This window comes from Dipodomys spectabilis, unplaced genomic scaffold (genome assembly GCF_019054845.1).
Source record: "Dipodomys spectabilis isolate Male_0828 unplaced genomic scaffold, ASM1905484v1 ptg000110l, whole genome shotgun sequence".
In the NCBI taxonomy this organism is placed as follows: domain Eukaryota; kingdom Metazoa; phylum Chordata; class Mammalia; order Rodentia; family Heteromyidae; genus Dipodomys; species Dipodomys spectabilis.
Genome location: NW_024870787.1, coordinates 2,497,145 through 2,522,947, shown reverse-complemented (window position 1 = coordinate 2,522,947; position 25,803 = coordinate 2,497,145). Strand labels below are relative to the sequence as shown.

The window sequence follows — 25,803 nt, the reverse complement described above, 5'->3', positions numbered from 1 at the left end:
GGCTTAAGCTTTTGTAATCCTTCAACATTTCTTTGGAATCCAACAGAATGATGCTTACTTTTTTCAAATTTTTGTTTGGGAATCGTGAGCTCTTTTGCATGTATGAATGTTCTGTAATGAAGACAACCTTTAAAACACAACTGAGGATTATATATGAGTTGCATTTCAATAGGAAACTTGACTTCTGAAAACATAATGACAAAATTACCTCAAACTTCCAACTGTGTATTCCTTTCTTCTTTATTTTTTATTCCTTTCTTGGTTTGTTTTATTGAGACAAAATTATACTACATAGTCCAGGGAATATATCACTATGTAATTCCACTCTCTAATCTCCTGTCCTAGTCTAAGTGCTAGAATTTTTGGCTTGTATTACATTGTCCAAGCATAGTTTGTTGGCTTCTTTAATCTAGATACAGATTAGAAATTTTGAACTTCTCCAGTGAATATCATCCACCAGAGTGACTGCTCAGACTGTTTTATCTACTATTTTCAAAGATGTTCTAACATTTGACACAGGATATGAACTTATTCAGATGCACCTGAAGGGGTCTCTGATTCATTCCTCCATGGATCTGATCCCTTGAATAATGATTACTTGACTTTCTTATTATCTCTGGTCCCTACCTATGTAATATTCTCAAGCTTTTTTGAAGAAAATTCACTTGTGGAATTTCTCATATTAAAAACTATCACTTGATTCTAGTCTTAAGACATATTTTCTATTATTTCCTAAATTTTCTACACATTCTGAGAGTTGTTTCATATGTGTATTTGAATATATAAGTGCCTCTGTGTGTATGTGCATGTTTGTATATATGTATGCAAAAACCTCAAGCTCTTATTCAGCAATTTTGCTCATAACTAGTATTCCATCACTTGAACCATTCTTCCAATGCAGCTTTTGGCTGGTTAATTATAGATAGTGTCTTAAAAACTGTTCTGCCCAGGCTGGATGCAAACTAAACATCCCAGAATCATTTACATTCTTAAGTTTTATTTCTCCAGGAGTATCAACTTTTAAAATACAAACATTTTTGTGAGTGTAAAATCTAAGCTGAAGACCAGATTTTAAACTCAAATTCATATAAAGATAGATGAACATACACATTACATATGCCGAGTGTACACAGTTAGGAATATAATCCTAAGCAGGGTTCCAGTGGCTCACGCCTAAAATCCTAGGTACTCAGGAGGCTGAGATCTGCGGATTGCAGTTCAAATCCAGCATGACTAGGAAAGTTTCTGATGCACTTATCTCCAATAAAGCACCAGAAAACTGGAAGTGGCACTGTGGCCCAAGAGGTAGAGCACAATCTTTGAGCTGAAGTGTAGAGCGACAGTCCCTGTCCAGGAGTCCAGACCCCAATACCATCAAAAAAAGGGAAAAAAAAGAAAAAGAAAAAGAAATGTGATCTTAGCCACCAGTTCATTGATAGTATAATTCTTGCTCTCTCAACATGACCTTTTTCCAGTTAAGTCCATGCTTTTATATCTAACTTGCTTGGAACCAGAATTATTCTTCCATTCTACTTTTCCCAAATGTGCATGATTAGCTACCATGATTTAGAGCTAGTAGAAGAAAGAGCATCACCTCATCCTTCATGTTCCACTTAGGAGTAATGCTTTGTCTATATCACTCCCATAGATCTACATACTGATCTTGGCTTTATTGTTTCAAAGTTGTCTTATTTGCAGAGTCTTCTATAGTGTATTGAAACATTATACTTAAACACTGAACTTCTCTTTTTCCTATTCCTATTATTTCTCCTTCTGTTAACTTATGTACACTTGGGAAATAAAGCACAACACACACACTCACAATAAAATGTTTCTGAAAACTTCCTTAAACTTAAAATTGGTCTTAATTTACAGAGCACTTAGGATATTTGAACTTAATGTACACCAGGATAATGTTTTTTTTTCCATGTTTTTTATTGTGAAAATGGTGTGCAGAGGGGTTAGAGTTACATAAGTAAGTTAATGAGTACATTATCTAGCGAGCATTATTACCTCTTTTGTTTTTCCCCTGCCATCCCTTTTTTCCTCACCGCCTCAACTACCTCCTCCATCCCCAAGTTGTAAAGTTTGTTTTCAACATAGTGTCTTGTTCTTCTCATTGTTACAACTGGTCATGCTGTATTCTTGTTTCAGCATTTTATTTTCCTTCCCCTCCCCACATTAGAAAAATGTATTTGCAAGATGCAGGTAACCAACATCAAATTCAATGGGAACGGTCTAAACCATGGAGGAAGAAAATAGAAGAGAAACAAAAAAAAACACATAATACAAGTTAGATATATTAAAAAAACAATATTAAGAAAGGAAAAACAAACTGTGTCCCTATTTTGGGGTTCATTTTACTTAACATCATCTTATATGGCCATATGCACATGGACAATATTTTATAAGACATGAAAATTCCATATTTTCTCATTACTAATTTGTCTCTGAAACACGTGTTACCTCATGTCCAAAGATGTTTTTGTGCTATTTCAATGAAGATAGAAGACATTCATTTTTGCTTGGAGCAGCACGGTAGATTGTTACTGGAAGTAAGTGGAAGGAACTGATATAGGAAGTGGAAACTGAATCCAGGGGAGAAATTGAACATAGGAAATGACAAAGTTCAAGTTAATTTGTACTATCCTTTTATGGGGGAGGGGGTCTGGTCTTGGGGCCTGAACTCTGGGCCTGGGCGCTGTCCCTCAGCTCTTCAGATCAAGGCTAGCGCTCTACCAATTGAGCCACAGCGCCACTTCTGGCTTTTTTTCTTGTTGCTTATGTGGTGCTGGGGAATCAAACTCAGGGCTGCATGCATGCAAGGCAAGCACTCTACCATTGAGCCACCTTCCCAGCCCCTGGCTGTCCTTTTTACTATACAAGAAAATAATCGAAGGCTCGAAGGAAACTCTGTTCCTGACTTTTTCAAGTTGCTCTTTACTCATATAAAACTTTTCTGTAAAATTCTATTTGAGAGTATTACAAAAGGAAACAATATGCCATTTGAAGGCCAGCATAGAACAAAAGGAAATAACTTTGTTTTACAGTGTACTACTGCAAAGAAACAAAGACATGGATGTTTTAAAATGTCATATGCATGGATATTTAACACCTGAGATGATTCTCTTGTTGCAAAAGTCAGTTATCCATTCCTGAGTTAGTCATAGCAATAAGGATTCCAAAAAACAGGATACAGTGAGTATGATCAGCAAAAGGAGCCTCTACTCAAACCACTGCTTTAAGGATGGTCCCAAAGAAATATTGGGGTTTTTTGTTTGCTTGTTTGTTTAGTTTGTTCTACTTCTGGGGCTCGAGCTCAGAGGCTGGACCCTGTCCCTGAACAGTTGTCTTTCCTGCCCACCTGCCCCCAAAGCTATGCTTGAGCCCAAACTCAACTTCTGGCTTTTTGTTGTTTAAGTAGAAATAAGAATTTGACAAACTCTCCTGCTTGGATTGGCTTTGAACTGAGGTAATAAGAAATCTAAGTGACATCAATTGTATGGACTTTTGTTTTGAACCAGGAAATACCAGATGAAGTGTATTATAAAGCTAATATTTGACAATTTTTAAAAGAAGATATGTCCAGCAAAGAAGCCATAATGTCAATAATTCAGCAAAAGTAGGTGTACTGAATCACTTTGGAATTATTTTCTCTGCTTTGGAAGATAACGAGTGACTTCATAGTTCCTTTTTGGGGAAAATTAAAGTCGTATTTCAATTTTTTTTGTTCGAGGTGCTTGAATTCTGATCTTGGGTACTGTCCCTCACCTCTTCCAGTCAAGTTGAGCACTCTACCACTTTCATTACAGCACCACATCCAGGTTTTTGTGGCTAATTGAAGATAATTTTCTAATGGATTTTCCTGACCAGGCTGGCTTTGAACCACAATCCTCTGGTCTCAACCTCCTGAGTAGATAGGATAACAGGAGTGAACAACCAGGACCCAGCTCATATTTGCATTTATGTGCACTTAATGACTCTAGACAAATAGTCAAAATTTGAATCAAATGATGACATTACAGCTTTTCAGAAAATTTGAGGTAAAAATAAATAATCCCTTCTTTTCCATGTTGTTACATTAATGACTCATGAGCTATGGGACTCTTAATTTAGCATCCTCTGATGTCCACATATGTGAACTTAGTATAAATAAATGTTAATAGAGAAATAAAGATTTTTTCTTTTTTTAGCGTGAAAATACTGTACAGAGGGGTTACAATTCCATGAGCAATATAATGGGTACATTTCTTATTAAGCATTGTAGCCTCCTCCTTTGTTTCCCCTTCCCATCACTTCCCATCCTGCCCCTATCCCCCCCTAATCCATTTCCCTCCCTCCCCCCCTAACCAAAGTTGTAAAATTCATTTTTCGACATAACGACTTGTACATCTCATTGTTGCAATGTGTCCACCTGTATCCCTATTTAATCGATTTGTTTTTCCCTTACCCTCCACAAATTACACCAACATCATATACAGTGAAAGCAGGGGTTATACCGTGGGGGAGGGACATACAAAACAACAAAGAAATAATCTTATAAATATGTTAGAAACTATTGCATGAAAGAAAAAAAATTGAATACATATCTTAGGGTTCATTTCCCTAACAACTTATCTAAACTTTTCTGCTTGACTCAGACATATACTAGCTACTGCAAATAAGGGAAACTATGGGACCTATGTTTCTTGGGCATGGCTTACTTCACTTAATATACTGTTTTTCCAAGTCTTTCCATTTCCGAACAAATGGGGCAATGTCATTCTTTCTGATGGAGGCATAGAATTCCATTGTGTGTATATAACAATTTATGGGAAGAGTCTCATATCTAAAATATACCTGGAACTCAGAAACTTTAATCCCCCAAAACAGCTCTTCAAATAAACAACTACCCAATAAATAAGTGGGCTAAAGACTTAAAGAGAAACTTCTCTGAAGAGGAAAGAAAGATGGGCAATAGACACCAATGAAGAAATTCTCAAGCTCCCTAGCCATAAAAGAAATGCAAATCAAAACACCATTGAGATACCACCTCACCCCAGTAAGAATGGCTATAATCAAGAACTCTAGTAACAACAGATGCTGGAGGGGATGTTGACAGAAGGGAACCCTACTGCATTGTTGGTGGGAATGGAAACTTGTTTAACCACTTTGGAAAGCTGTATGTAGGTTCCTCAAAAGACTCCACGTAGAGCTCCTCTATGACCCAGCAAAGGCTGAGATTTTTAGAAAGCAAAGGAGATCAGATATGATAGAACAACATTGAGTGTGATACAACTTATCACACAGACTTTAAGAACTAAATTAAGTGATTTAGAATGCTAAAGGCTATGAGGAATAAGCCTAGTTGATAACTAGTTCTTCAATAACCAAAAATGATTCCCTAGAACAGTTTCTAGTATAATTTAGTTATTATTATCATTTATTTCTTTCATCTGGATTTATTCCTTCACTTCTTTCACAAGTATCAATTAGCCTGTGCATTTTTGTTGCCATAACTGAGCAAAAAGTTTTCCAAATCTCACTTATACTACCCTTCCCATTATGAATAGAAGTGACCACTCAATAGCCTGAAATCTTTGAATTTCAAGGATTAATTTTCACCTTATATCTAAGCCCATTCCTGACATTAATTGCCATGACCTATTAACAAAACGGTTTTTTTTCTCAATGCAATATTCTAATGTAGGTAAGGTACATGAATTATGAACTATTGATAGGTCATAGTTGGAATGAGCAATTATATATTGCAAGTATAGGTTCTTTATTTGGCATTTACTAGCTAAATGAATTTATGGCAGTCCTGGGGCTTCAACTCAGGGTGAGGGAAATCTTACTGAGCTATTTTTTTTTTTTGGCTCAGGCTAGCACTCTACCACTTGAGGCAGAGCACCACTTTTTTCTGTTTATGTGGTACTGATGAATTGAACCCAGGGGTTTCATGCATGCTAAGCAATCACTGCACCATGAAGCCACATTCCCAGAGCTCTAAATGACTTTTTTAAGATGGCATTACTTTTTCATTCTATTATTATGTATTATAATTTAGGTCAGGTGGTTCAAAAGGAAGTGGAAAACAATACTAATTCCAGTACACCTGACATTCCTATCACATCCCTAAGGAAGTTCAGTGTTAAGATCTGCAGGACTCATAGGGCTTTTGCATGTGACATTATTATGTAAAAAAAACATTAACCGTCATCTCTAACATCCGTAACATTCTGCTTCCACTTTCAAGGTCAAGAACTAAATATCCAAGCCTTTTTAGTGATTGGGTGTGTTTCCTATAAAGGAAGACAGAGGATGTGGATGGTGACAGTGGAAAAATATGTGTATTGGTTCCCTGTCCACATTTTCTACCTTTTAAAAAAGTGCTACTGAAGAACTCCCATATCTACTTGACTATGCTGCACAAGATCCAGATAAATGAAGACATTTATGCCGGTGGATAGTCACATATATTAACAAAATCCAGTTCCTGAAAAAAAGTTACTAGTATAAATTATTGTCTATAAAATGGTTTCTTTTCCTAGCAAAACAAAATGTAGTATTAAATGATTACCCCAGATTTCTTTGAGATTTTATGCTGTCTCAGTATCAAAATGTTCTCTAATTCCAGTAACATCCAAGCATAAAAGTCATGATTTGAAGATCTCAGTGGTTTTAGAAACAAAGGTACATAATAGCTTCCTTCCTGCAGAGACATGTGATGGTAATTATGATTGATTGTATTGTAGTTCTCTTCTTTTTCCTCTTTATCTCAAGTGGTGCATATCTTGGCGTATTACTCTTTCTTGCATCAGCTTCTTGTAGGTGAGATTTACCTCTACTCTGCAATGTCAAGATGGGTCATTTGTCTTACTTCAGCTTACAAAAAGGAATCAGAAATGATCAAAGACTATTTCTAGGGGAAGATTTCTATCGCATTGTCTGTGTCTAAGAGCTAACTTCTTTTCCCTTAGCTAAAAAATAGCATATTTCCACAGGGTATGTTCTTTTTCAACATATACACTGGAAGAATATATCATGTGAAATTGATACAAAACTCAAACACAGCAAGAATAAAGCTAATATTAGAATATGATATTAAGATATCAGTTTCTTACCATTCTTGTATACCTTTATGATAGTTGACTACAGCACACCAGAATTAAACAAACACTAAATAAGTACTAAACAAATAGATAACACTTCCTGTTTAATGCTATTATTTATTTATAAATAAGCATTCTTTATGTGATCACTTCAGGGGTTAACTTGTTCTACAAAGTGTTTAATCACTCTAGAGCATGTATCTAATATCCACAATCATTATCCAGACCTTGTGAGTGAGATGAGGAAGAATAAAATATCTAGATTTCTCCTTCTCTTTTCCTCTTCTCCTTTTTCTAGTGTGAATTCGCATCCTTTCTCCAAATTCTTCTATTAATAAAAGAAGCATGTCACATTGTGGATATCAAGCAAAAGGCTGCAAAGCCAGAATTTTATTCTTTCAGAAATAGATGAAGTAAATCAGAGTGGTTCAAGGAAGAATAAAAACATGATATTTTTCCCTTTCTGGCTTCCACCATAGAGTCTGAACATGACTCTAAATATCTAATATGCCACTTGCCTTGCATAATTTAAATTAAAAAAAAATATTTTTAAATCAATAATAATTTTTAAAATTAAAAAAAATATTTTTAAAACAAAGTAATTTGTTGGTTGCTTTTAGGAAGCATAAAATAAGACTGCATTATCATTGTGTGAGTTGAGAGGCTAAATTTTATCAGAATCTAAATATAATGAAAAATAGATGATTTTAAGATAAATAGCTTGTAGGTATATTTTTAAGGTGACATACACACAGAAACATCTCTTTTCTTCTGATTCAACTTCAATAAGCAGTTCATTTATTCACATAGCTGTGTTTGGTTCAGAAATAGATTAGACCTAAAAAAGTTAGAAGAGAACCAGTATTGGGTGGTGCATTCTTTAAAAATAGCAATCAAATAAATATTAAGCGTAATTCCAAAATACTAACAATCAAATTCTCTTGAAAAAAGGGTTAATTTCTTACTCTAAACAGGGCAAAAAGAAGGAGCGATATCCAGTCTGTGCCAGTCTCCAAAGCCAATTTAATTATGATCTCTTTTAGAGTCCGATTCATTCTTTCTACCTGCCCTGAACTCTGGGGTCTATAAGCACAGTGCAATTTCCAATCTGTCCCCAGTGCCACGGCTATTCCCTGACTTACTTTTGAGATGAAGGCCGGTCCATTGTCCGGCCCGATGGTGGATGGGAAGTCATACCTGGATAGGATTTTTTCCAGGATCTTAGCCACGACGTTTGCAGTCTCATGCTTTGTTGGGTAGGCTTCAACCCATCCTGAAAAGGTGTCTACAAAAACTAGCAAATATTTATATCCAAATTTTCCAGTTTTAATTTCTGTGAAGTCTACTTCCCAATACACACTTGGCCTATTTCCACGGAAGCGAGTTCCTTTTGTAACCGGCTGATTAGGGGCATTGGTGAGCTGACAAACTTTACAATTTTTAACAATGTCCTCAATGAGTTAATTTCCTTGCCTAATTTTTACTTCTCAGTGTCAGAGCAAGTCCTGCGTTCTTCGGGTTCCCATTTGAGAGACCCGATGGATTCTCTTAAGAAACCCCTTGACCAATCTTTGTGGCAAGATAAGTTTCCCCTCACCAGTTTCCTACCAGTCTTTATTTACTTCTCTGTCTGGGGGTTTATAGGCCATGGGAATTTTCTTTATCCACTCCAAGCCTTGGGAGAATTGGGCTCAGGAGGCAAAGCTCATGGCCCTGGGTCTACTTCAGCTCTGGGCTGGAGGGCCGCCTCCTTAGCTGCCTGATCGGCCAAGTTATTTCCTTTGGTTATTGAATACGTTCCCTTTTGATGGCCAGGGCAGTGCATAATGGCAATATTTGCTGGTTCCCAAAAGGCCCGGATGAGGCTTAAAATTTCTTATTTGTTTTTAATAGCCTTTCCCTCAGCTGTCAGCAGCCCCGTCTCTTGATAAATGGCTCCATGGACATTCACGGTGGCAAGAGCATACCGACTGTTCATGTAAATATTTAGTCTCTTCCCTTTACCCATTTGTAGGGCTTTTGTTAGTGCCATTAGTTCTGCTCTTTGTGCAGACATTCCCCGGGGGAGTGCTTCTGCCCACACTATCTCAGTGTCCGTGGTGACTGCTGCGCCCACGAACCTTTTTCCATCTCTAATGAAATTGCTGCAGTCTGTGAACCAGGTATGCTCGGCATGCGATAGTGACAAGTCCAACAAGTCTGGCCTCTTTTCCTTGGCCCGGTCTCTCTTTTCAAGCTCAATTTCACATTCTCTGTCCTTCCTTTCCTGTCTTTGCTCCTCTGTCTGTCTCTTATTGTAAACCTTTTCCCCACTGCTACTAGATCCCTAATAGACTTTTCACCAAGTCTGTCTGGAGCCTGCAACTTTAACTTTATGTCTGGTGCAGCTTGATTTATATAGGCAAACACAATCATCTGAGCCTACTCCTGGGTCTCAAGATCATATGGGGTATGTTGACTAAAAGCTTCCGTGAGCCTCTCAAGATGTGCTGCCAGACTTTTACTTCTTCCCTGTCTAACATCATAAACTTGCCATATTAGTAGGCTGGCGAGCAGCCGTCGTGAGACCTGCCAACAGAGCCTGGCGATAGATGAGGAGTTGCTCCCTACCTTCAACTGTATTGTAGTCCCATGTTGGTTAGAGCTCAGGAAAATAGGCAGCGATTAGGGCAGGATCCATGATGGGTGCTCCTTTGGGGCCAGGGACATGTTTCCGAGTGGACTCTAGGATACGGTCTCTCTCTTCCGTGGTAAAAAGGACCTGCAAAAGCTGACTACAATCATCCCAAGTGGGCTGGTGAGTAAAGAGAATAGTTTCAAGCAAACAAATTAAATCCTGGGGCTTTTTAGAAAAGGGGGCATATTAGGTTCACCAATTGTATAGATCACTGGTAGAAAATGGCCAATATTGGAATTGCTGTCAACCATCTGCATCCACAGGACCTATAGTGTGTAAGGGAAAAGCGCTACATTATAAGGGGGGTTGATCCTACAGCGTCATTGAGTGACTGGCCTCTCAGAAAGTTTAAGAGCAGGTGCTTAGGGTTCGGCTGATGGTTCCATAGCTCCCTCCTCCTCTTGAACATTCTCAGGTTCTGCAAAAGGAACCTGGGAAGGGGACTATGGGGGAGGAAACAATTCTTCTTCCAAGTTATCTCCTTGAAATACTGGGGGGCTACAATTTCTTTTTCTTAATTTCTTTTTGTAAGACTAGGGGGCTAGATGAACTGTTGCCCACGGTTTCCAGTCTTGTCAGTGGTACAGTCAAAAAAAAAAAAAAACCAATAAATACTACAAACAAAACACACGCAGGTCTGACAGTTACTAAGTGGAGATCTCCCAAATTGGTCCGCTGACTCCTGACACTGGGGGGTTCCACACCAACCCATGCCCCACAGCAGAAAGATCCGACTCACAGTGGCTAGTTAAGCCTCGGTTAGGAGGCACTCTTTGCCATTTCTGGCCCAACACTGAACCGACCCATGCCCCACAATTCTCATGGCATGGTTCCAAGGACCCCTACACCACAATTCACACGGCGGGTTTCCAAGGACCACCGACCCACAATTCGCTTGGTGGGATTCCAAGGAAACCCCTTCACAAGAGGATCTGGGAAGTCTCCCAGTTCCTCCATGGTTGTCATGCAAGCATGTCTGCTTTAACATCCCTTTTCACAGTATGAATCAGAGCGGCCAACCTCACAAAGGAAAATGAAAGTAAAACATACAACAACAGGGAAAGACAAATTAACAAAGACAGCACTGTTTTTCGTTTGGAGACTGAGGTCTCAGGGGTCTTTGGGGGGATCCTGGATAAGCCCCCACTAATATGTTGTGCCCAGGTCGCAGGACTGCCACCAAGAAGACCACTGAGAGTCAGACTTTACAGCTGTTTTAAGGTTTTATTTAAAGGGCTGCAGCTCAGGCCTCATACTACACTCTGACACAACAGATGCTAGGAAGAGAGCCCCAAGCTAAAGATTTGCAGGACTTATAAAGGCACACAACCAACCAGGTGGTTGGATTACCACCACGTGTTGCTCTGCTAATTTGCTGATCTTAAACAAGCAACAAGTGGTCACTGCCTCAAGACTTTAACCCTTCACTAGCCTCTGAGAATAAGAAAAAGTTGCCACCGGCTTTGTACACATGTATGATGAACATACTACTAAGGGCCTTGCATTAATGAAGTCTTGAAATTCTAAATAATATTTACATAAGAAGCTCCCTATATTTATTTTCACATTTGAGGATTACTAAGTACCAAAGTTATGTAGAAGGCTAGGATAAGAATATGGAAATGAAATCTGTCTCCTAATATCATAAAGATAATTTATGTCATTTTGAGTTACAGTTTCTAAAATAAAACAAAATAAGATTTTAAGTTACAACAGAAACAAAAATACAATCTCCTATCCTACCTAACTTTCCAACAGAAATTAGAGAATCCAGTAAAGATACAGACATCCCAGGATGGTATAGGATGTTATAAAATCACTAGATGGTGAAAAAGAAGATAACAAAAATGGGTCCACTGGAACAATGGGAAACAAATTCTATACCTACTAATTGTGATACAGCTAGAAAATAATTTCCACTATACTGAGTCTTTGATATTTTAGGTTTGTTAACACAATAACTTTCCTTTCTTAAGAAATGACTGCTTATTAATACTCAAGTGTTTGCAGCTTATAACCCAGCAACAAATAATGCTTTTAAATGTAAACAAGCATGATACTAAGAGGAATCAAGGCTACTTTCATTGATATACATTATAAATAAGAATGATAGGGCTGGGAAGGTGGCTCAGTGTTAGAGCACTTGCCTTGCCTGCATGAGGCCCTGGGTAAGACTCCTCAGCACCATGTAAGCAAAAAGAAAAAAGCCAGAAGTGGTGCTGTGGCTCATGTGGTAGCGTGCTAGTCTTGAGCTGAAGAGCTGAGGGACAGCACCCAGGCCCAGAGTTCAGTCCACACGACCGGACCAAAAAAATTTTTTTAATAAAAAATATAAAATAAATAATTAAATAAATAAGAATGATCTTGGGGAATAGTCAGTCTTGAACTTTTTCATACCTTTCCTCTTCTCCAACATGAGAAGTCCTAGTCTACATATGTAAAACATTAATAAAGGATTTTTATATTTTTTATTGTTCATACTAAAGCAAATACACTTCTCCGCTTTGCAAGCCTGACTTTGAAAGAGTCAGACCCTTACCATTATTTTATATACAAAAGTTTACTGCTAAGGCTTAGCTGTTTTCCTGCCTTAAGGTATTTCTCTCTATTATTTTGGTAACTATATAGAAAAACAAGGTAAATCCATTAGCTTATGTTGGATTGTTCAAAGTCAAGCTGACTTCAAGCACATTTTTCTGTTCCCTTCTTCACTGCTAATTAAAGTTTATTTATTGCTCTTTAAATGATAACAAAAAGGTGATACTTTAATGTATATTCTCATTGGAACCAGTGAAAACAGGACTGTCTGCGTTTGTTTTACTATTGTTTTCAAGTATTTTCCTTGAATATTTTCATTATTGCCTTTGTTCCGGTCTTCTAATCAAGAACACAGGGTTACACAAAAACGTCTTCCTAAGAATAGGATATTAGGCAGAAAAAAAATAGATGTACAATTAAAGTATGTATTTTAACATTTATGTCAAAATATTTATTTATTTGTAACTGTTTATTTTTAAATTTTGCTGGTCATGGGGCTTGAAATCTTGGCATTGATGCTGTCCCTCAGCAGTTCAGCTCAAAACTAGTGCTCCACCACTTGAGCCACTGTGAGTTTTCTGGAGGCTCATGGGAGATAAGAGTCTCACAGAGAGGCGGCGGCGGCGGCGGCGGCGGCGGCGGCAGCGGGCTCGGAGGCAGCGGTTGGGCTCGCGGCGAGTGGACGGGGTCGAGTCAGTGCGTTCCCGCGAGTTGGAATCAAAGCCTCTTAAAATGGCAGATGATTTGGACTTCGAGACAGGAGATGCAGGGGCCTCAGCCACCTTCCCAATGCAGTGCTCAGCATTACGTAAGAATGGCTTTGTGGTGCTCAAGGGCCGGCCATGTAAGATCGTGGAGATGTCTACTTCGAAGACTGGCAAGCATGGCCATGCCAAGGTCCATCTGGTTGGTATTGACATCTTCACTGGGAAGAAATATGAAGATATCTGCCCGTCAACTCATAATATGGATGTCCCCAACATCAAAAGGAATGACTTCCAGCTTATTGGCATCCAGGATGGGTATCTATCACTGCTCCAGGACAGTGGGGAGGTGCGAGAGGACCTTCGTCTGCCCGAGGGTGACCTTGGCAAGGAGATTGAGCAGAAGTATGACTGTGGAGAAGAGATCCTGATCACGGTGCTATCTGCCATGACAGAGGAGGCAGCTGTTGCAATCAAGGCCATGGCAAAATAACTGGCTCCCAGGATGGTGGTGGTGGCAGCAGTGATCTTTGAGCCTGCAGAGGCCCCTCCCCCAGCCTGGCCCCTCTCTGGTGGGGCCCTTGGCCGGATTCCTCCTATACAATTTATTTGATGTTTTATTTTGGTTTTACCCATCCCCTCAAACTGTCGGGGAACCCCTGCCCTTCACCTAGCTCCCTTGGCCAGGAGCGAGGGAGCCATGGCTTTGGAGAAGCTGCCTTCCTCTTCTCCCCTCGCACTACAGCCCTGGTGGGGGAAAGGGGTGGGTGCTGCTTGTGGTTTCATTTTGGGGTTTTGGTTTTTTTTTTTTTGGGTTTTTTTTTTTTATTCAATTGGAATCAGAAGCTGTGGATTCTGGCAAATAATCCTTTTGCCCTCCCCACCCTGTCCCTGGTCTAGTCCCATTCTCCATAGCCCTTTGCCCCAAGCACCACAGATTGGGGACCAGTCCCCTCCCCTGTCTGTGTCTCCCAAACCCCTTTGTACGGGGGAGGGAAAGAGAAGGGAGGGGATTTTGCCCCCATGGGCTTTACCCTTTCCTGTGGGCTCTCTCCCCGACACATTTGTTAAAATCGAACCTGAATAAAACTACAAGTTTAATATGAAAAAAAAAAAAAAAAAAAAAAGAGTCTCACAGACTTTTCTGCCTAGGCTGCCTTTGAACCATGATTCTCAGCTCTCAGACTTCTTAGTAGCTAGGGTTAAAAGCATAAGCCACTGGCACCTAGCTACATAATTATTTTTTAAACATTTATGAAGTATGGAGCGGTAATCACAATGTAATGATCAAGCTACATTATATCCATTAATTTCTGCATGTAACATTTTAGTGAGAATGCTCAAAAGTTATCTTCTGGCTGTGATGAAATATCTATCTTTAACTATAATCACTTTGCTTCTTGTAGTATAAAATTAATATATTTACTTTTGGTCATGGAAGTCTGCTAATTAAAGTTATATAAAACATGAATGGTAAAGTGAAAGAAATTCATGGTTCCTTTACTCGTTTTAAGAAAAAATTATGCCTTTTATTTTCAATTATATTTCTGTGGGAATGTGTAACATTCATTGATTTAACTGTTAAAATTGATAACAGTTACACTATATAAAGTTGATTCAAACTTGTATCTGAAAATTGCACTCTTAACACAAATATACTTTCACTTTCTCCTAACACATAATTAAAATCACAGTATAGCAAAGCTTGGTGTTAGCCATTCATGTGTAGAATCCTAGAAACTCAGGAGGCTAAGACCAGAATGTCTTAGTTCAATGTCAGTCCAAACAGACAAAAATGTGAAGTTATCTCTATCCAGCCAGAAGCAGAAGGTAAAGATGTGGCTCAAAGAATAGTGTCATCAGCCATGAGCAAAAAATACAAGGGAGACTATTAAAGGGAGAACATTAAACATTGAGTTCAAGGCCCAAAAATGGCATATACATACAAGACAACAACAAAAGTACTATGTACATCAATAATGAAGACAAAATAGTAGAAAAGATCATGAGACATGTTGTGTAAACATCTGGAAGACAGAGATCATTTGACAGAATTTTGATTCATGAGAGGGAAAAGTTACAGTCTCATTTGTACAATTTCATTGTAGTCATTTCTGTTGAAACCTGGCTATTGGGTAACATGTGAATGAGCAGACTGGATTACCTGACATAGCAGACATTGCCTGTGACTATGCACCATTCCATTCTGTAAAAATCTAAAATAATGCTTGTTAATTAAAAAAAATAAAAACTCATGTTAGAGACTGCTTGGATCACACCAAACTGGGGTCCTTACTTTGAGGCTTCAGACCAGTGCTTTTATTTATATCCACTCCTCTTTTATCCCTCTTCCTTTGTGCAGATATACATTAGTTTGCTGGCACCAAGCCAAGACTTTGAACTAGACCCCCCCTTCCTTGATTCAGTTACAACTCATTTCACGTACTATCTATGTTTTAGCATTTTCTTACTAATCCCCACCAGAAAACTCTTATATTCATGTAAACCCACTATAGATAACCTATGTAGATAAGGGAGTATTGGTATACATTGTCTCAGGCTCTCATATGTAAGTTTGCTCCCTAATAAATCTCTGCTACACTATCTCTTTTCCTTCATGGCTTTTGAGTCTGACTAATGATTGATTTGGCTTGATGTATTCCCATTTATCTAAACTTACTTTGAAAGTTTTCTCCTGTGCCAAGGAGCCCTCCTCATTTTTCTCCTAACTCTTCCTGTAATATTCTCAAAGTATCTGGACTTACATTGAGGTCTTTGATCCATTTGGAATCAATCTTAGTACAGGGGGATATATAAGAATCTAACTTCAGTTTTCTTTGTACAGCCAATTCTGTCAGCACAATTTAAGAGGCTCTCTTTATTGCATCCTGTGTTTCTTACTTCCTTAGCAAAGATTATGTGACTAGAGGTGTGAATTCCATTTCTGGTTCTTCAATTCCATTGTATTGATAGAATACTGTGCTTCCATTGGAAAGAATGTCATTACCCCATTCCTGAGGAAAGGGAAAAACTGGGGAAAATGATATTAAGTGAAATAAGCTAGATCCAATTAAATACATGCTGCATGGTTTTCCTCATTTGTAATAACTGGACTATGTCCACAAATCTGCAAGTTAATCCAATAGATAGTAAAAGATAAATAATTACACTTGGACATGATTAACTAACAGCACTCTAAGCATTCACATGGCAAGAACAATGGAAGCTATTCTTAGGAGAGGATCACAATTGCTCAATACCTATGTGCATATTACAAGATAAATGTTGCTTATTGCAATGAACTCTAAGAATCAATCGTACATGTGAAATTCATATATCTATATATAATTTTAATAGATGTCATAAAACAACTGACTTCTCTGTAAACTCAACAGCAACATTCTAGGTTTAGAAGATAAAATTGAAAGTTTTCAACACATAAACTACACATAGGGGAAAAGAGGGGAGAGAAAAGATAAGATGAAAAGTAGAATAGCTAACTATTGAAGAAATCATAAACAATTTCCAAAACTATACAACAGAGCTGGGGTACAGCTGAGTTGTAGAACTAGACTAATATATACAAGCCATGGGTTATATTTCCAAGAAGGCCTAATAATAAATTAATAAATAGTAGTAACACAATAATTACTTGAAATAAACGCTTTCATATTAGAGAGGTCTGAACCCTTGATTATAACCATTCTAACTCAGATGAGGTGGTATTTCAATGTTGTTTTGATTTGCATTTCTTTTATGGCTAGGGAGGTTGAACGTTTCGTCATGTGTCTATTGGCCATCCTTCTTTCCTCTTCAGAGAAGTTTCTCTTTAAGGCCTTAGTTCATTATTTATTGGGCAGTTGTTTCTTTGAGGATTTGTTTTTGGGGGATTTAATTTTTTTGAGTTCCAGGTATATTTTGTCCGTTGTATGGCTAGTGAAGATCATCTCCCAATCCATGGGCTTTCTATTGATGTTCCTAGCTATGTCCTTTGCCATGCAGAAGCTGTGCAATTTCATGCAATCCTGCCGCGGACCGGGCTCTGTCGGGACGACGGAGGACACCTAGGGGAGGAACCTGGTATAGGATGGGGAGATGGCAAACAGACAACTCACACACAATAGGAGTGGATGCTGAGTGTGATTTAATGCAGAGGATAACAAACTTTTATAGCAAAAGTCTTCATGAGAAAGGGCAAAAGGCTACACAATCTTGCTGCATGGCTTCATTTTTGGGTGGTCACCAGCTGGTCACCTGATAGGCACTTGTTTCCGGCTTATCTCTAAGAAATACAATGATTACGATGTTTGTCACCAATTAACCATTACCTATTTTTATAGAGGCCTTAACTTTCCCATAAGATCTTTCCTGTTTCTTCTTTAATAGTAAACCTCAAGGAGACCTAGATCTAGCAAGTCTCTTAGTAAATAAAAGAGAGTAGCAGGAAATTCTTTCTCCTAAATAGTTATCTTAGCAATTGCCATACATTCTTTTTGCTCTAGCTGAGCCTACAGCTTCTTGTAAGTCCCTTACAAACAATTCCTTCTGCTGAAGTGACTTCGTGAAACCCCCAATACTTTTATAATTACATATAACTTGTCTACTAGCCTCCATAAGAGGGGTTTCAGGGTAGCACTTAACTCTGGTGAGTTAGTCATAGTTTTTAAGACACTCATAAGATATTGGAGTCATCAACACTCTTAAGAGAGAGCTTTGAATAAAGGAATGTTGACAATGAGTAAGTACAAAGAGCAGTAGAAGCAGTAAAAGATTAATAGGCACACTTATGAGGAAAAGAAAGGCAGAAACATCTTTCCCAGGGGTTTGCCAGCCTTTCCAGGAGTAGGCCTCTTAGAAGCCCTATTCTCCGAGGTAGACTTCAGTGAAGTCCCAAAACTCGGAGATAGGTCTCTGTAAAGCCCCATTCTCTGAGGTAGACTTCGGTGAAGTCCCAATACTCAGAGATAGGTCTCTGAAGCCCCTTTCTCAGGTCTGAAAGATGGTTTCCCATGCTAATCAGACTCCACTGGAGTAGGCGTGGCACAATCCCATTTGTCCAACCTTTGTTTAATTTGTTGTGTTTCTGGGTCTCTATTAAGAAAATTTTTCTGCCTGTGCCAAGGAAACTTAGGGTATCTCCTATTCTACCCGGTAATGTTTTCAGGCTGTCTGCTTTGACTCCGTGGTCTTTGATCCATTTGGAGTTGATTCTGGTGCAGGGTGATATATAAGGATCTAGCTTTAGTTTACTAAAAGTGATTAACCAATTTTGCCAGCGCCATTTACTGAAGAGATTGTCTTTCTTCCATTCTATTTTTTTTAACTCCCTTATCGATCATTAGTGGGCTATAGATCTGTGTGTTCATTTCTGGGTTTTAATTCTATTCCATGGGTCCTGAGGTCTTTTCATTTGCCAGTCCCAAGCTGTTTTGATTACTATGGCATTGTAGTTGAGTTAGAATTTTGGTATTGATATTACTCCAGCACTATTCTTTCTGCTAAGGATCATTTTCGCTATTTGTTGTCTTTTACTGTTTCATATGAATTTTTGGATTGCCTCTTCTATTTCTTTGAAAAATGAGATTGGAATATTGATTGGTATTGCATTGAATTTGTAGATCACCTTGGGATGTATTGCCGTTTTCACGATTGTGATCCATCCAGTCCAGAAGCATGGGAGGTTTATCCACTTTCTAAGTTCTGTTTTGATTTCCTTTTTCAGGTTTTTAAATTTTCATAATAGAGGTCCTTCACTTCTTCGGTTAATTCCTAGATAATGTATTTTTGGTGGCGCTATTATGAATGGAGTTGCTTTCATGATTTCACCAACGCTTTCATCATTGTGGTCATACAGAAAAGCCATTGATTATTGAGGGTTAATTTTATATCCTGCTGCTTTGCAACAGTTTTGAATCAGCTTCAGTAATTTGGGAGTGGAGTCGTGGGATTCTTTAAATAGAAAATCATGTGGTCTGCAAAGAGGGAGAATTTTACTTCATCTTTCCCTATTTGGATCCCTTTTATGTTTTTTTTTTTGGGGGGGTACAGTCATACGGCCTGAAAAATGGGCCTGGGAACTGTCCCTCAGCTCTTCAGCTCAAGGCTAGCCCTCTACCACTTGAGCCATTGTGCCACTGCCAGCTTTTTTCTTTTTGCCTATGTCGTGCTGAGGAATCAAACACAGGGCCTCAAGAATGTTAGGCAATCACTGTCCCACAAAGCCACCTTTCCAGCCTCTCCCTTTTATGTTTCATCATGTCTTATTGTTGTAGATAGACATTCTAATACTAAATTTAAGAGAAGTGTAGTGAGTGGACATCCTTGTAATGTTCCTGAGTTAAGAGGAAATGGCTTTAGTTTTTCACCATTAATTATAATGCTGGCTGTAGGTTTGTCATATACAGCCTTTATTGTATTGAGGAATGTTCCCTGGATTCCTAATTTTTCCAGAACCTTCATCATAAAGGATTTGTTGGATTTGTCAAATGCTTATTCTGCATCTATTGAAATAACTATGTGGTTATCCTTGCCATTTGTTGATGTAATGAGTTATATTAATTGACTTGTGTATATTGATCAATATTTGCATCCCTGAAATGAATCCTGTTTGATCATGGTGTATGATATTTTGGATGAGTTTTTGATGTCAACTGCTCAAAATTTTGTTGAGAAGTTTTACATCAATGTTCATCAAAGAAATGAGTCCATAGTTCTCTTTCTATGATGAGGCCCTGCCTGGTTTTTGGATGAGGGCTATGATGGCTTCAAAGAATGATTTTTGTAGTGAACTTTCTCTTACAATTTCATTGAAGAGTTGGAGGAATGTTGATGTGAGCTCTGCTTTGAAGGCCATGTAGAATTCCGCTGTAAATCCATCTGGTCCTGGGCTTTTCTGAGATGGGAGGTCTCATTGCTCTTTCTATTTCAATGCTTGATATGGGCCTGTAAGGATAGTTTAACTCATCTTGGTTTAGTTTTGGCATGTCAATAATTGCTAGGAAAAGATCTATTTCTGCCAAGTTCTCAAACTTATTAGCATAAAGGTTTGAGAAGTACTCCTTTTAATCTTCTGAATCTTGGTTTTTTCTGGGATGCGGTTTCCATTCTCATCTCTGAGTTTATTTTTTTAGGTGTGTTCTCTTGTTGTTTTGATAAGATTTGCTAAGAATCTATAAATTTTGTTAATTTTTTGGAGAACAAACTCTTGTTTTGTTGATTCTTTCTATGTTTTTATTTTGGATTCTAATTCGTTTAATTCTGATGTAATTTTAATTATTTCTTTCCATCTACTGAATTGGGATTTATCTTGTTGCTCTTTTTCAAGGAGGTTCAGATATCTCACTAAATTGTTGGTTCCAGATCTCTCCAATTTATTGATTTAGTAATTAAGAGCTATAAAACACTCTGAATACTGCCTTTGCCATGTCCAAGAGGAGCAAGTAATTTGTGTGTTCATTTTTATTTTTTGTTTTTTTGGTTTTTATTGTGTCCGGTCGTGGGGCCTGAACTCTGGGTCTGGGCGCTGTCCCTCAGCTCTTCAGCTCAAGGCTAGCGATCTACCACTGAGCCATAGCCCCAATTCTGGCTTTTTTTTCTTTTTGCTTATGTGGTGCTGGGGAATCGAACCCAGGGCCTCATGCATGCAAGGCAAGCGCTCTACCACTGAGCCACCTTCCCAGCCCCTCATTTTTGTTGAATATCATGCTCTTCCATGACCCAGTGGTGTTTCAACAGTGTGTTGTTCAGCCTCTATTTGTCACAGGACTTTTTGGTGCATTTTGGTGTTGAGTTCTAATTCTATTCCCTTGTGGTCTGAGAGAAGGCAATTTAAAACTATAATGTTTCTGAATTTGGACAAGTTTGATTTGTGACCGATATCTGTAAAATTTAATTGATCCATGCAGGTGTTTCGATCTGCAGTTTCTCTGTTGAGTTTTTGCTGAGTTAATCTATCTAGTGTGGATAGTGGTGTGTTAAAGTCCCCTACAATTAATGTCTTTGGATCTTTGTGAGCTTTGAGGGAAAGTAGTGTTTCTTGGATAAATCTGGGTGGTCTTTTGTTTGGAGAATAAATATTTAGATTTGTAATATCCTCCTGAATGGGAAATCCCTTAATTAGTATAAAACGACCTTCTTTATCTCTTTTCACTAATTTTAATTTGAAGTATATTTTATCTGATATTAGGATAGAAGCTCTCACTTGTTTATGGGGGCTATTTGCTTGGTAGATTTGTTACAGCCTTTCACTTTCAAAATGTGTTTGTTTTCATGGGAAAGGTGTGACTCCTGAAGGCAGCAGATAAAAGGATCTTGCTTTTTAATCCAACTAGCCTTTTTACGTGGCTTAATTGGAGAGTTAAGTCCATTAATGTTGAGAGTTAGGACTGAGAGGTGTTTGGGAGTTCCTGCCATGTTATCCACCTTCTGGGGGATGCGGCAACTGGGTTCTTCCTATGGTTCTTGGATTCTCAGTTTGGGTGCTGTTTCTTGGCCTTTATTGTGATCTTGTTGGTTTTCTATTTGTAGGACATCTTTAAGTAGCTTTTGTAGGGCTACTTCTTGGGAGATATATTGTTTCAGATTTTCTTTGGTATGGAAGGATTTTCTTTGACCTTCGATTATGAAGGAGAGTGTAGCTGGGTACAGTATTCTTGATTGATAATTGTTTGTCTTTAGGACATGGCATACATCATTCCAGGCTCTTCTTGCTTTAATTCTCTCTGCTGACAAATCTGAGGGGACTTTAATTGATTTCCTCTTATAGGTGATTGATCTTTTCTACTTGACAGTTTTATGGATCTTTTCCTTGGTCTGAATTGATACTGTGCAGATTATAATGCGACATTGCCATGTCCTGTTCTGGTCTGGTATATTTTGGGATCTAAAAGCTTCTTCTATCTGAATAATCCTAACTTTTTGCATGTTTGGGAAGTTCTCTGCTAGGATCCTGTAAAACAAATGTTCTCGACCATTAACTTCTGTTTCTAGGTGCTCCTTTACAAACATTATCCTCCTATTAGACTTACTGATGGTGTCTTCCAAATGTTGAATAGATCTATCCCATATTCCTTGGATTTGTCTTGGCTAGTAGTATGTTATTTCTCTATAATATCAAGGCTGTCTTTAATCTCCAAGATTCTATCTTCTGCATGGTTTAACCTAATGTCATTACTTTCTACTTTGTATTTAATTTCTTTTCCTTCTAGTTGGTCGGCTTTAATGGCTTCAAATTCTTTGTTAGAGCTTTCTTTTAGATCTTTTATGAACTTCTATACTTCCTTAATTTGGTGTTCAGTGTTTATTCTCAAATGACTTAGTTGATTGTTTATGGTTTCCTTTGTTCCCCATTCCCTCTGCCAGGCTCTATTCAGGATTCCATTTGTGGTCTCCCTGAATTCTTTCAGCTGTCTCTTTATGGATTCCATTAATGTCTCTCTTGATCTTTGTGTATTCTCATTCCGCTCTCACAATTGTTGTATTACTCTTTGATTAGCTTCCTCATGTTCATGCATTCCTGAAGTTCTCTTTGACTGTTCTCAACCTGCTTACACAATACCTGTGTTTCTCTTTTTCTGTTATCATCCTCCTCATGCAATTGCTGTGTTTCTCTTTGATTGTTGTCAGCCTGCTTATGCAATTCCTGTATTGCTCTTTGACTGTTCTAAACCTGCTCACGCACTTCCTGTACCAATCTTTGAGTAGTTTCTGCACTCTCATGAGATTCCAGTATTAATCTTTGGTTTGCCTCTCTCTTTCCCTATCATGCTCACACTGAGTCCTTTGCAGGTTTTCAATCTTTTCATTCACCATTTTTACCAGTATTGTTTGTACAGATTTTTGGGAACTGTCCTCTGGATTATTCACTAACTGTTTATCATGAGTGGGAGTCCAGATACCTGGTCTTGCCATTTTTCTTCTCTTTTTCTGGCTTTTTCTGCTCATTTGGTATGAAAGTAACACTAATTTTGTGCTAGAACATAATTTTAAGGCAAGCATCAACCAAAATTTGGTAGTTGCACAGTCAAAAGGCTATAGACCAATCTAGTTCAACAGATACAATCTATTCAACATCAAACAACTATGGATTAATGGGCTAAGAATAGCAAAGAAAAAAATTGGCAAACCAGAAATTATTAGATGTAGGGAGAAATGTGGGGAAAAATAGGATTATAGGGTGGTGGCAAGGTAAGATGAGAGTGAATTTAACCAAGGCCTAATCTCAGAGAGGGAAATGGATTGGACAGAATGATAAGAGAGACATTAAGAAAAAAAAAAAACAAGAAAATATAGAAAAACAAAAATTTAAATTTAAAAAGATAAATACTTGGTTCCCGGCCCGGAAGGCCCGCAGGTCAGAGCTGTACGTTAACCCGGCTGGATGGAGGCGGAGGCGTTGGCCGCGTCCATGCCAGCCCCGGGCATCTCGACTGCCGTGTCTTTGGCCCTGGAGACGGCACGGTGGATGGAGGAAGCGATGCACATGGCCAAAGACGCCCTTGAAAATACCGAAGTCCCTGTTGGCTGGGTTTATGGTCTACAACAATGAAATCGTGGGGAAGGGAAGAAATGAAGTGAATCAAACCAAAAATGCCACTCGACATGCAGAAATGGTGGCCATTGATCAAGTCCTAGATTGGTGTCAACGAAATGGCCAGAGTCCTTCTGCCGTGTTTGAACGTACCGTGTTGTATGTCACTGTGGAACCCTGCATTATGTGTGCAGCTGCTCTCCGCCTGATGAAAATCCCGCTGGTCGTCTACGGCTGTCAGAATGAACGATTTGGTGGCTGTGGCTCCGTTCTAAATGTTGCCTCTGCTGACTTACCAAATACGGGAAAACCATTTCAGCGCATCCCTGGATATCGGGCTGAGGAAGCTGTGGAACTGTTAAAGGCCTTCTACAAGCAAGAAAATCCTAATGCACCAAAATCAAAAGTTCGGAAGAAGGAATTTCAGAAATCCTGAACTTGTAATGAAAGAGGAAAGCCCCATGGTGACCTGGATGGAATCCCCAGCCTGAAAAGCTGCTGGCATGGAGGGAGCATATATTATGTGTTGTTTGTTATTCTCCGGGAAGACGGAGAATAACATTTGCACTCTTAAGGGAACAAATTAGTGCTTTTTGAAAGGCTGACAATTGTAAACAACTATTAGCTTCTCCACTGCTGAAAGAACATTTTTATGAAGGGGGGGAAAACTAAAGTTTGAGGTTTTAGGAATTAGCAAACAGTACATGTCTTTAAGCCACAGCTTCAATCCATTCCAGCTGAGTGCAGGCTGGGATTTCAGTGTCCATCCACACCCCATCACCTGCACTCATTTGGAATAGAAAGCCATGGTCACGTGTGTCCTTTACAACTGGCTTTTTGTAGGTGGAGTTGGATTTTCATTCTTTATAGCTGTTGTGGTCTCCCAGTGTATTGGCTGCGTGAGTGTGAGTGTGTTTGTGTGTGTGTTGGCTTTAGGGCTTGAACTCAACATGTTGTTACTCTCTGGCTTTTTTGCTCAAACTTGAGTCACACCTCCAGTCCTAGCTTTATGTTGGTTAACTGCAGATGAGTCTCACGGACTTTTCCCCCCAGCCTGGCTTCAAACTGTGACCCTCAGATATCAGCATTTTTTAGTCGCTAGGATTACAGGTGTTAGCCACCAGTGCTGGGCAAGTCTGGCTTTTTTCTACATTGTATATTATTTGTATACACTGTATACATGTGATTGTGAAATCTATTGATTTTATTAAATACATAGAAAAAATGTTTTTAAACAAATGCCTAAGTGTCATTTAAAAATTGTACCATGTTGCTAGAATAGAATCTTAAGATATTTCTGTTTTTAAGGGGCAAAGCATTAAAGGACAATAACATAAATAAGACAGTTCTTTGGTTCCCTGAACCAAAACAGGGTCTTCTGCCTCAGCGAGATTATATTCTCACAAGGAGAGATGGATGAAAAAAACGTAGTTATATACTGGAGGGTGAAGAGTTCCAACAACAGTTGGGCATAGTGATACACATCTGTAACCCCATCACTTGGAAGGCAGAGGGAGTTCAACAAGACACTGTCAAAGCAAAAAGTTACAGCGAAAGTAAAAAGGAACAAGGTGAAGAAGAATGCCCACTGGTGTGAATGCCAGTTGCAGAATTAAGTAGCATGATACATTTAATCCGAAATCAGCTGTTCCTCATTTGAAAATACAGGTTATAACTGTTAAATTTAATACGTAAAATTTGAAACTGCACAGGAAAGAATATCCACAAGAAAACTTTCAGTGTTACTGGGTGCAAGAAGTGTCCTGACTTTTGGCAGAGCTGCCCCGGGTGCAGTATACGTCTCTTCCCAGAAGGGGGCCTCAGCGTTCCACCAGAAGGCTAGTGCCAGGCCCCAGAGGACCGCTCCTCAGATGGGTTCATTTCTTCAGTGGATTCATTTCCTTGATACAACGCATCTGTATTTGTTGCTTCTGCCATTTGAGCGATGTCTCCAACTTGTTTGTTTTGAATTACTTTACAGACTGGAATGAAATTGTGGTGGAAGTATTTTTATATTGCTGAGAGTAGCAGCTAATCACAGTTACATGCTTCGAAGGACTTATAATTGCTTGGTTTTGCGTGTGATGTTTTTAACGGCATCTGAGACATTTTATGAGGAAGGATATGCATGGTTTCAAATCTACAACAATGATGCATGCACCTTCAATTTTATCTACTCTAAAATTTGTCTTCTCATTAAATGTTAATGCCATGAAAAAAAAAGATAAATACTTAAAAATTATGTAAGTTTATAGATGATAT

At 38.6% G+C, this 25,803-nt stretch overlaps 1 protein-coding gene and 1 pseudogene across 1 annotated transcript; both read left to right on the top strand.

Moving 5' to 3' along the window:
• Window positions 1-12,926: 12,926 nt before the first annotated feature.
• On the top strand, window positions 12,927-14,019 carry LOC122114767 (eukaryotic translation initiation factor 5A-1). Its single transcript, XM_042688039.1, has one exon. The coding sequence runs from the start codon at window positions 13,042-13,044 to the stop codon at window positions 13,504-13,506; it is 465 nt and encodes a 154-aa protein (XP_042543973.1). The 5' UTR covers window positions 12,927-13,041; the 3' UTR covers window positions 13,507-14,019.
• A 9,429-nt stretch (window positions 14,020-23,448) lies between these two features.
• Window positions 23,449-23,977, top strand: LOC122114768 (annotated as a pseudogene).
• Window positions 23,978-25,803: the final 1,826 nt, after the last annotated feature.

Coding starts and splice junctions, on each gene's coding strand:
- LOC122114767 (XM_042688039.1), top strand. CDS start 13,042: ATGGCAGATGATTTGGACTTCGAGACAGGAGATGCAGGGGCCTCAGCC.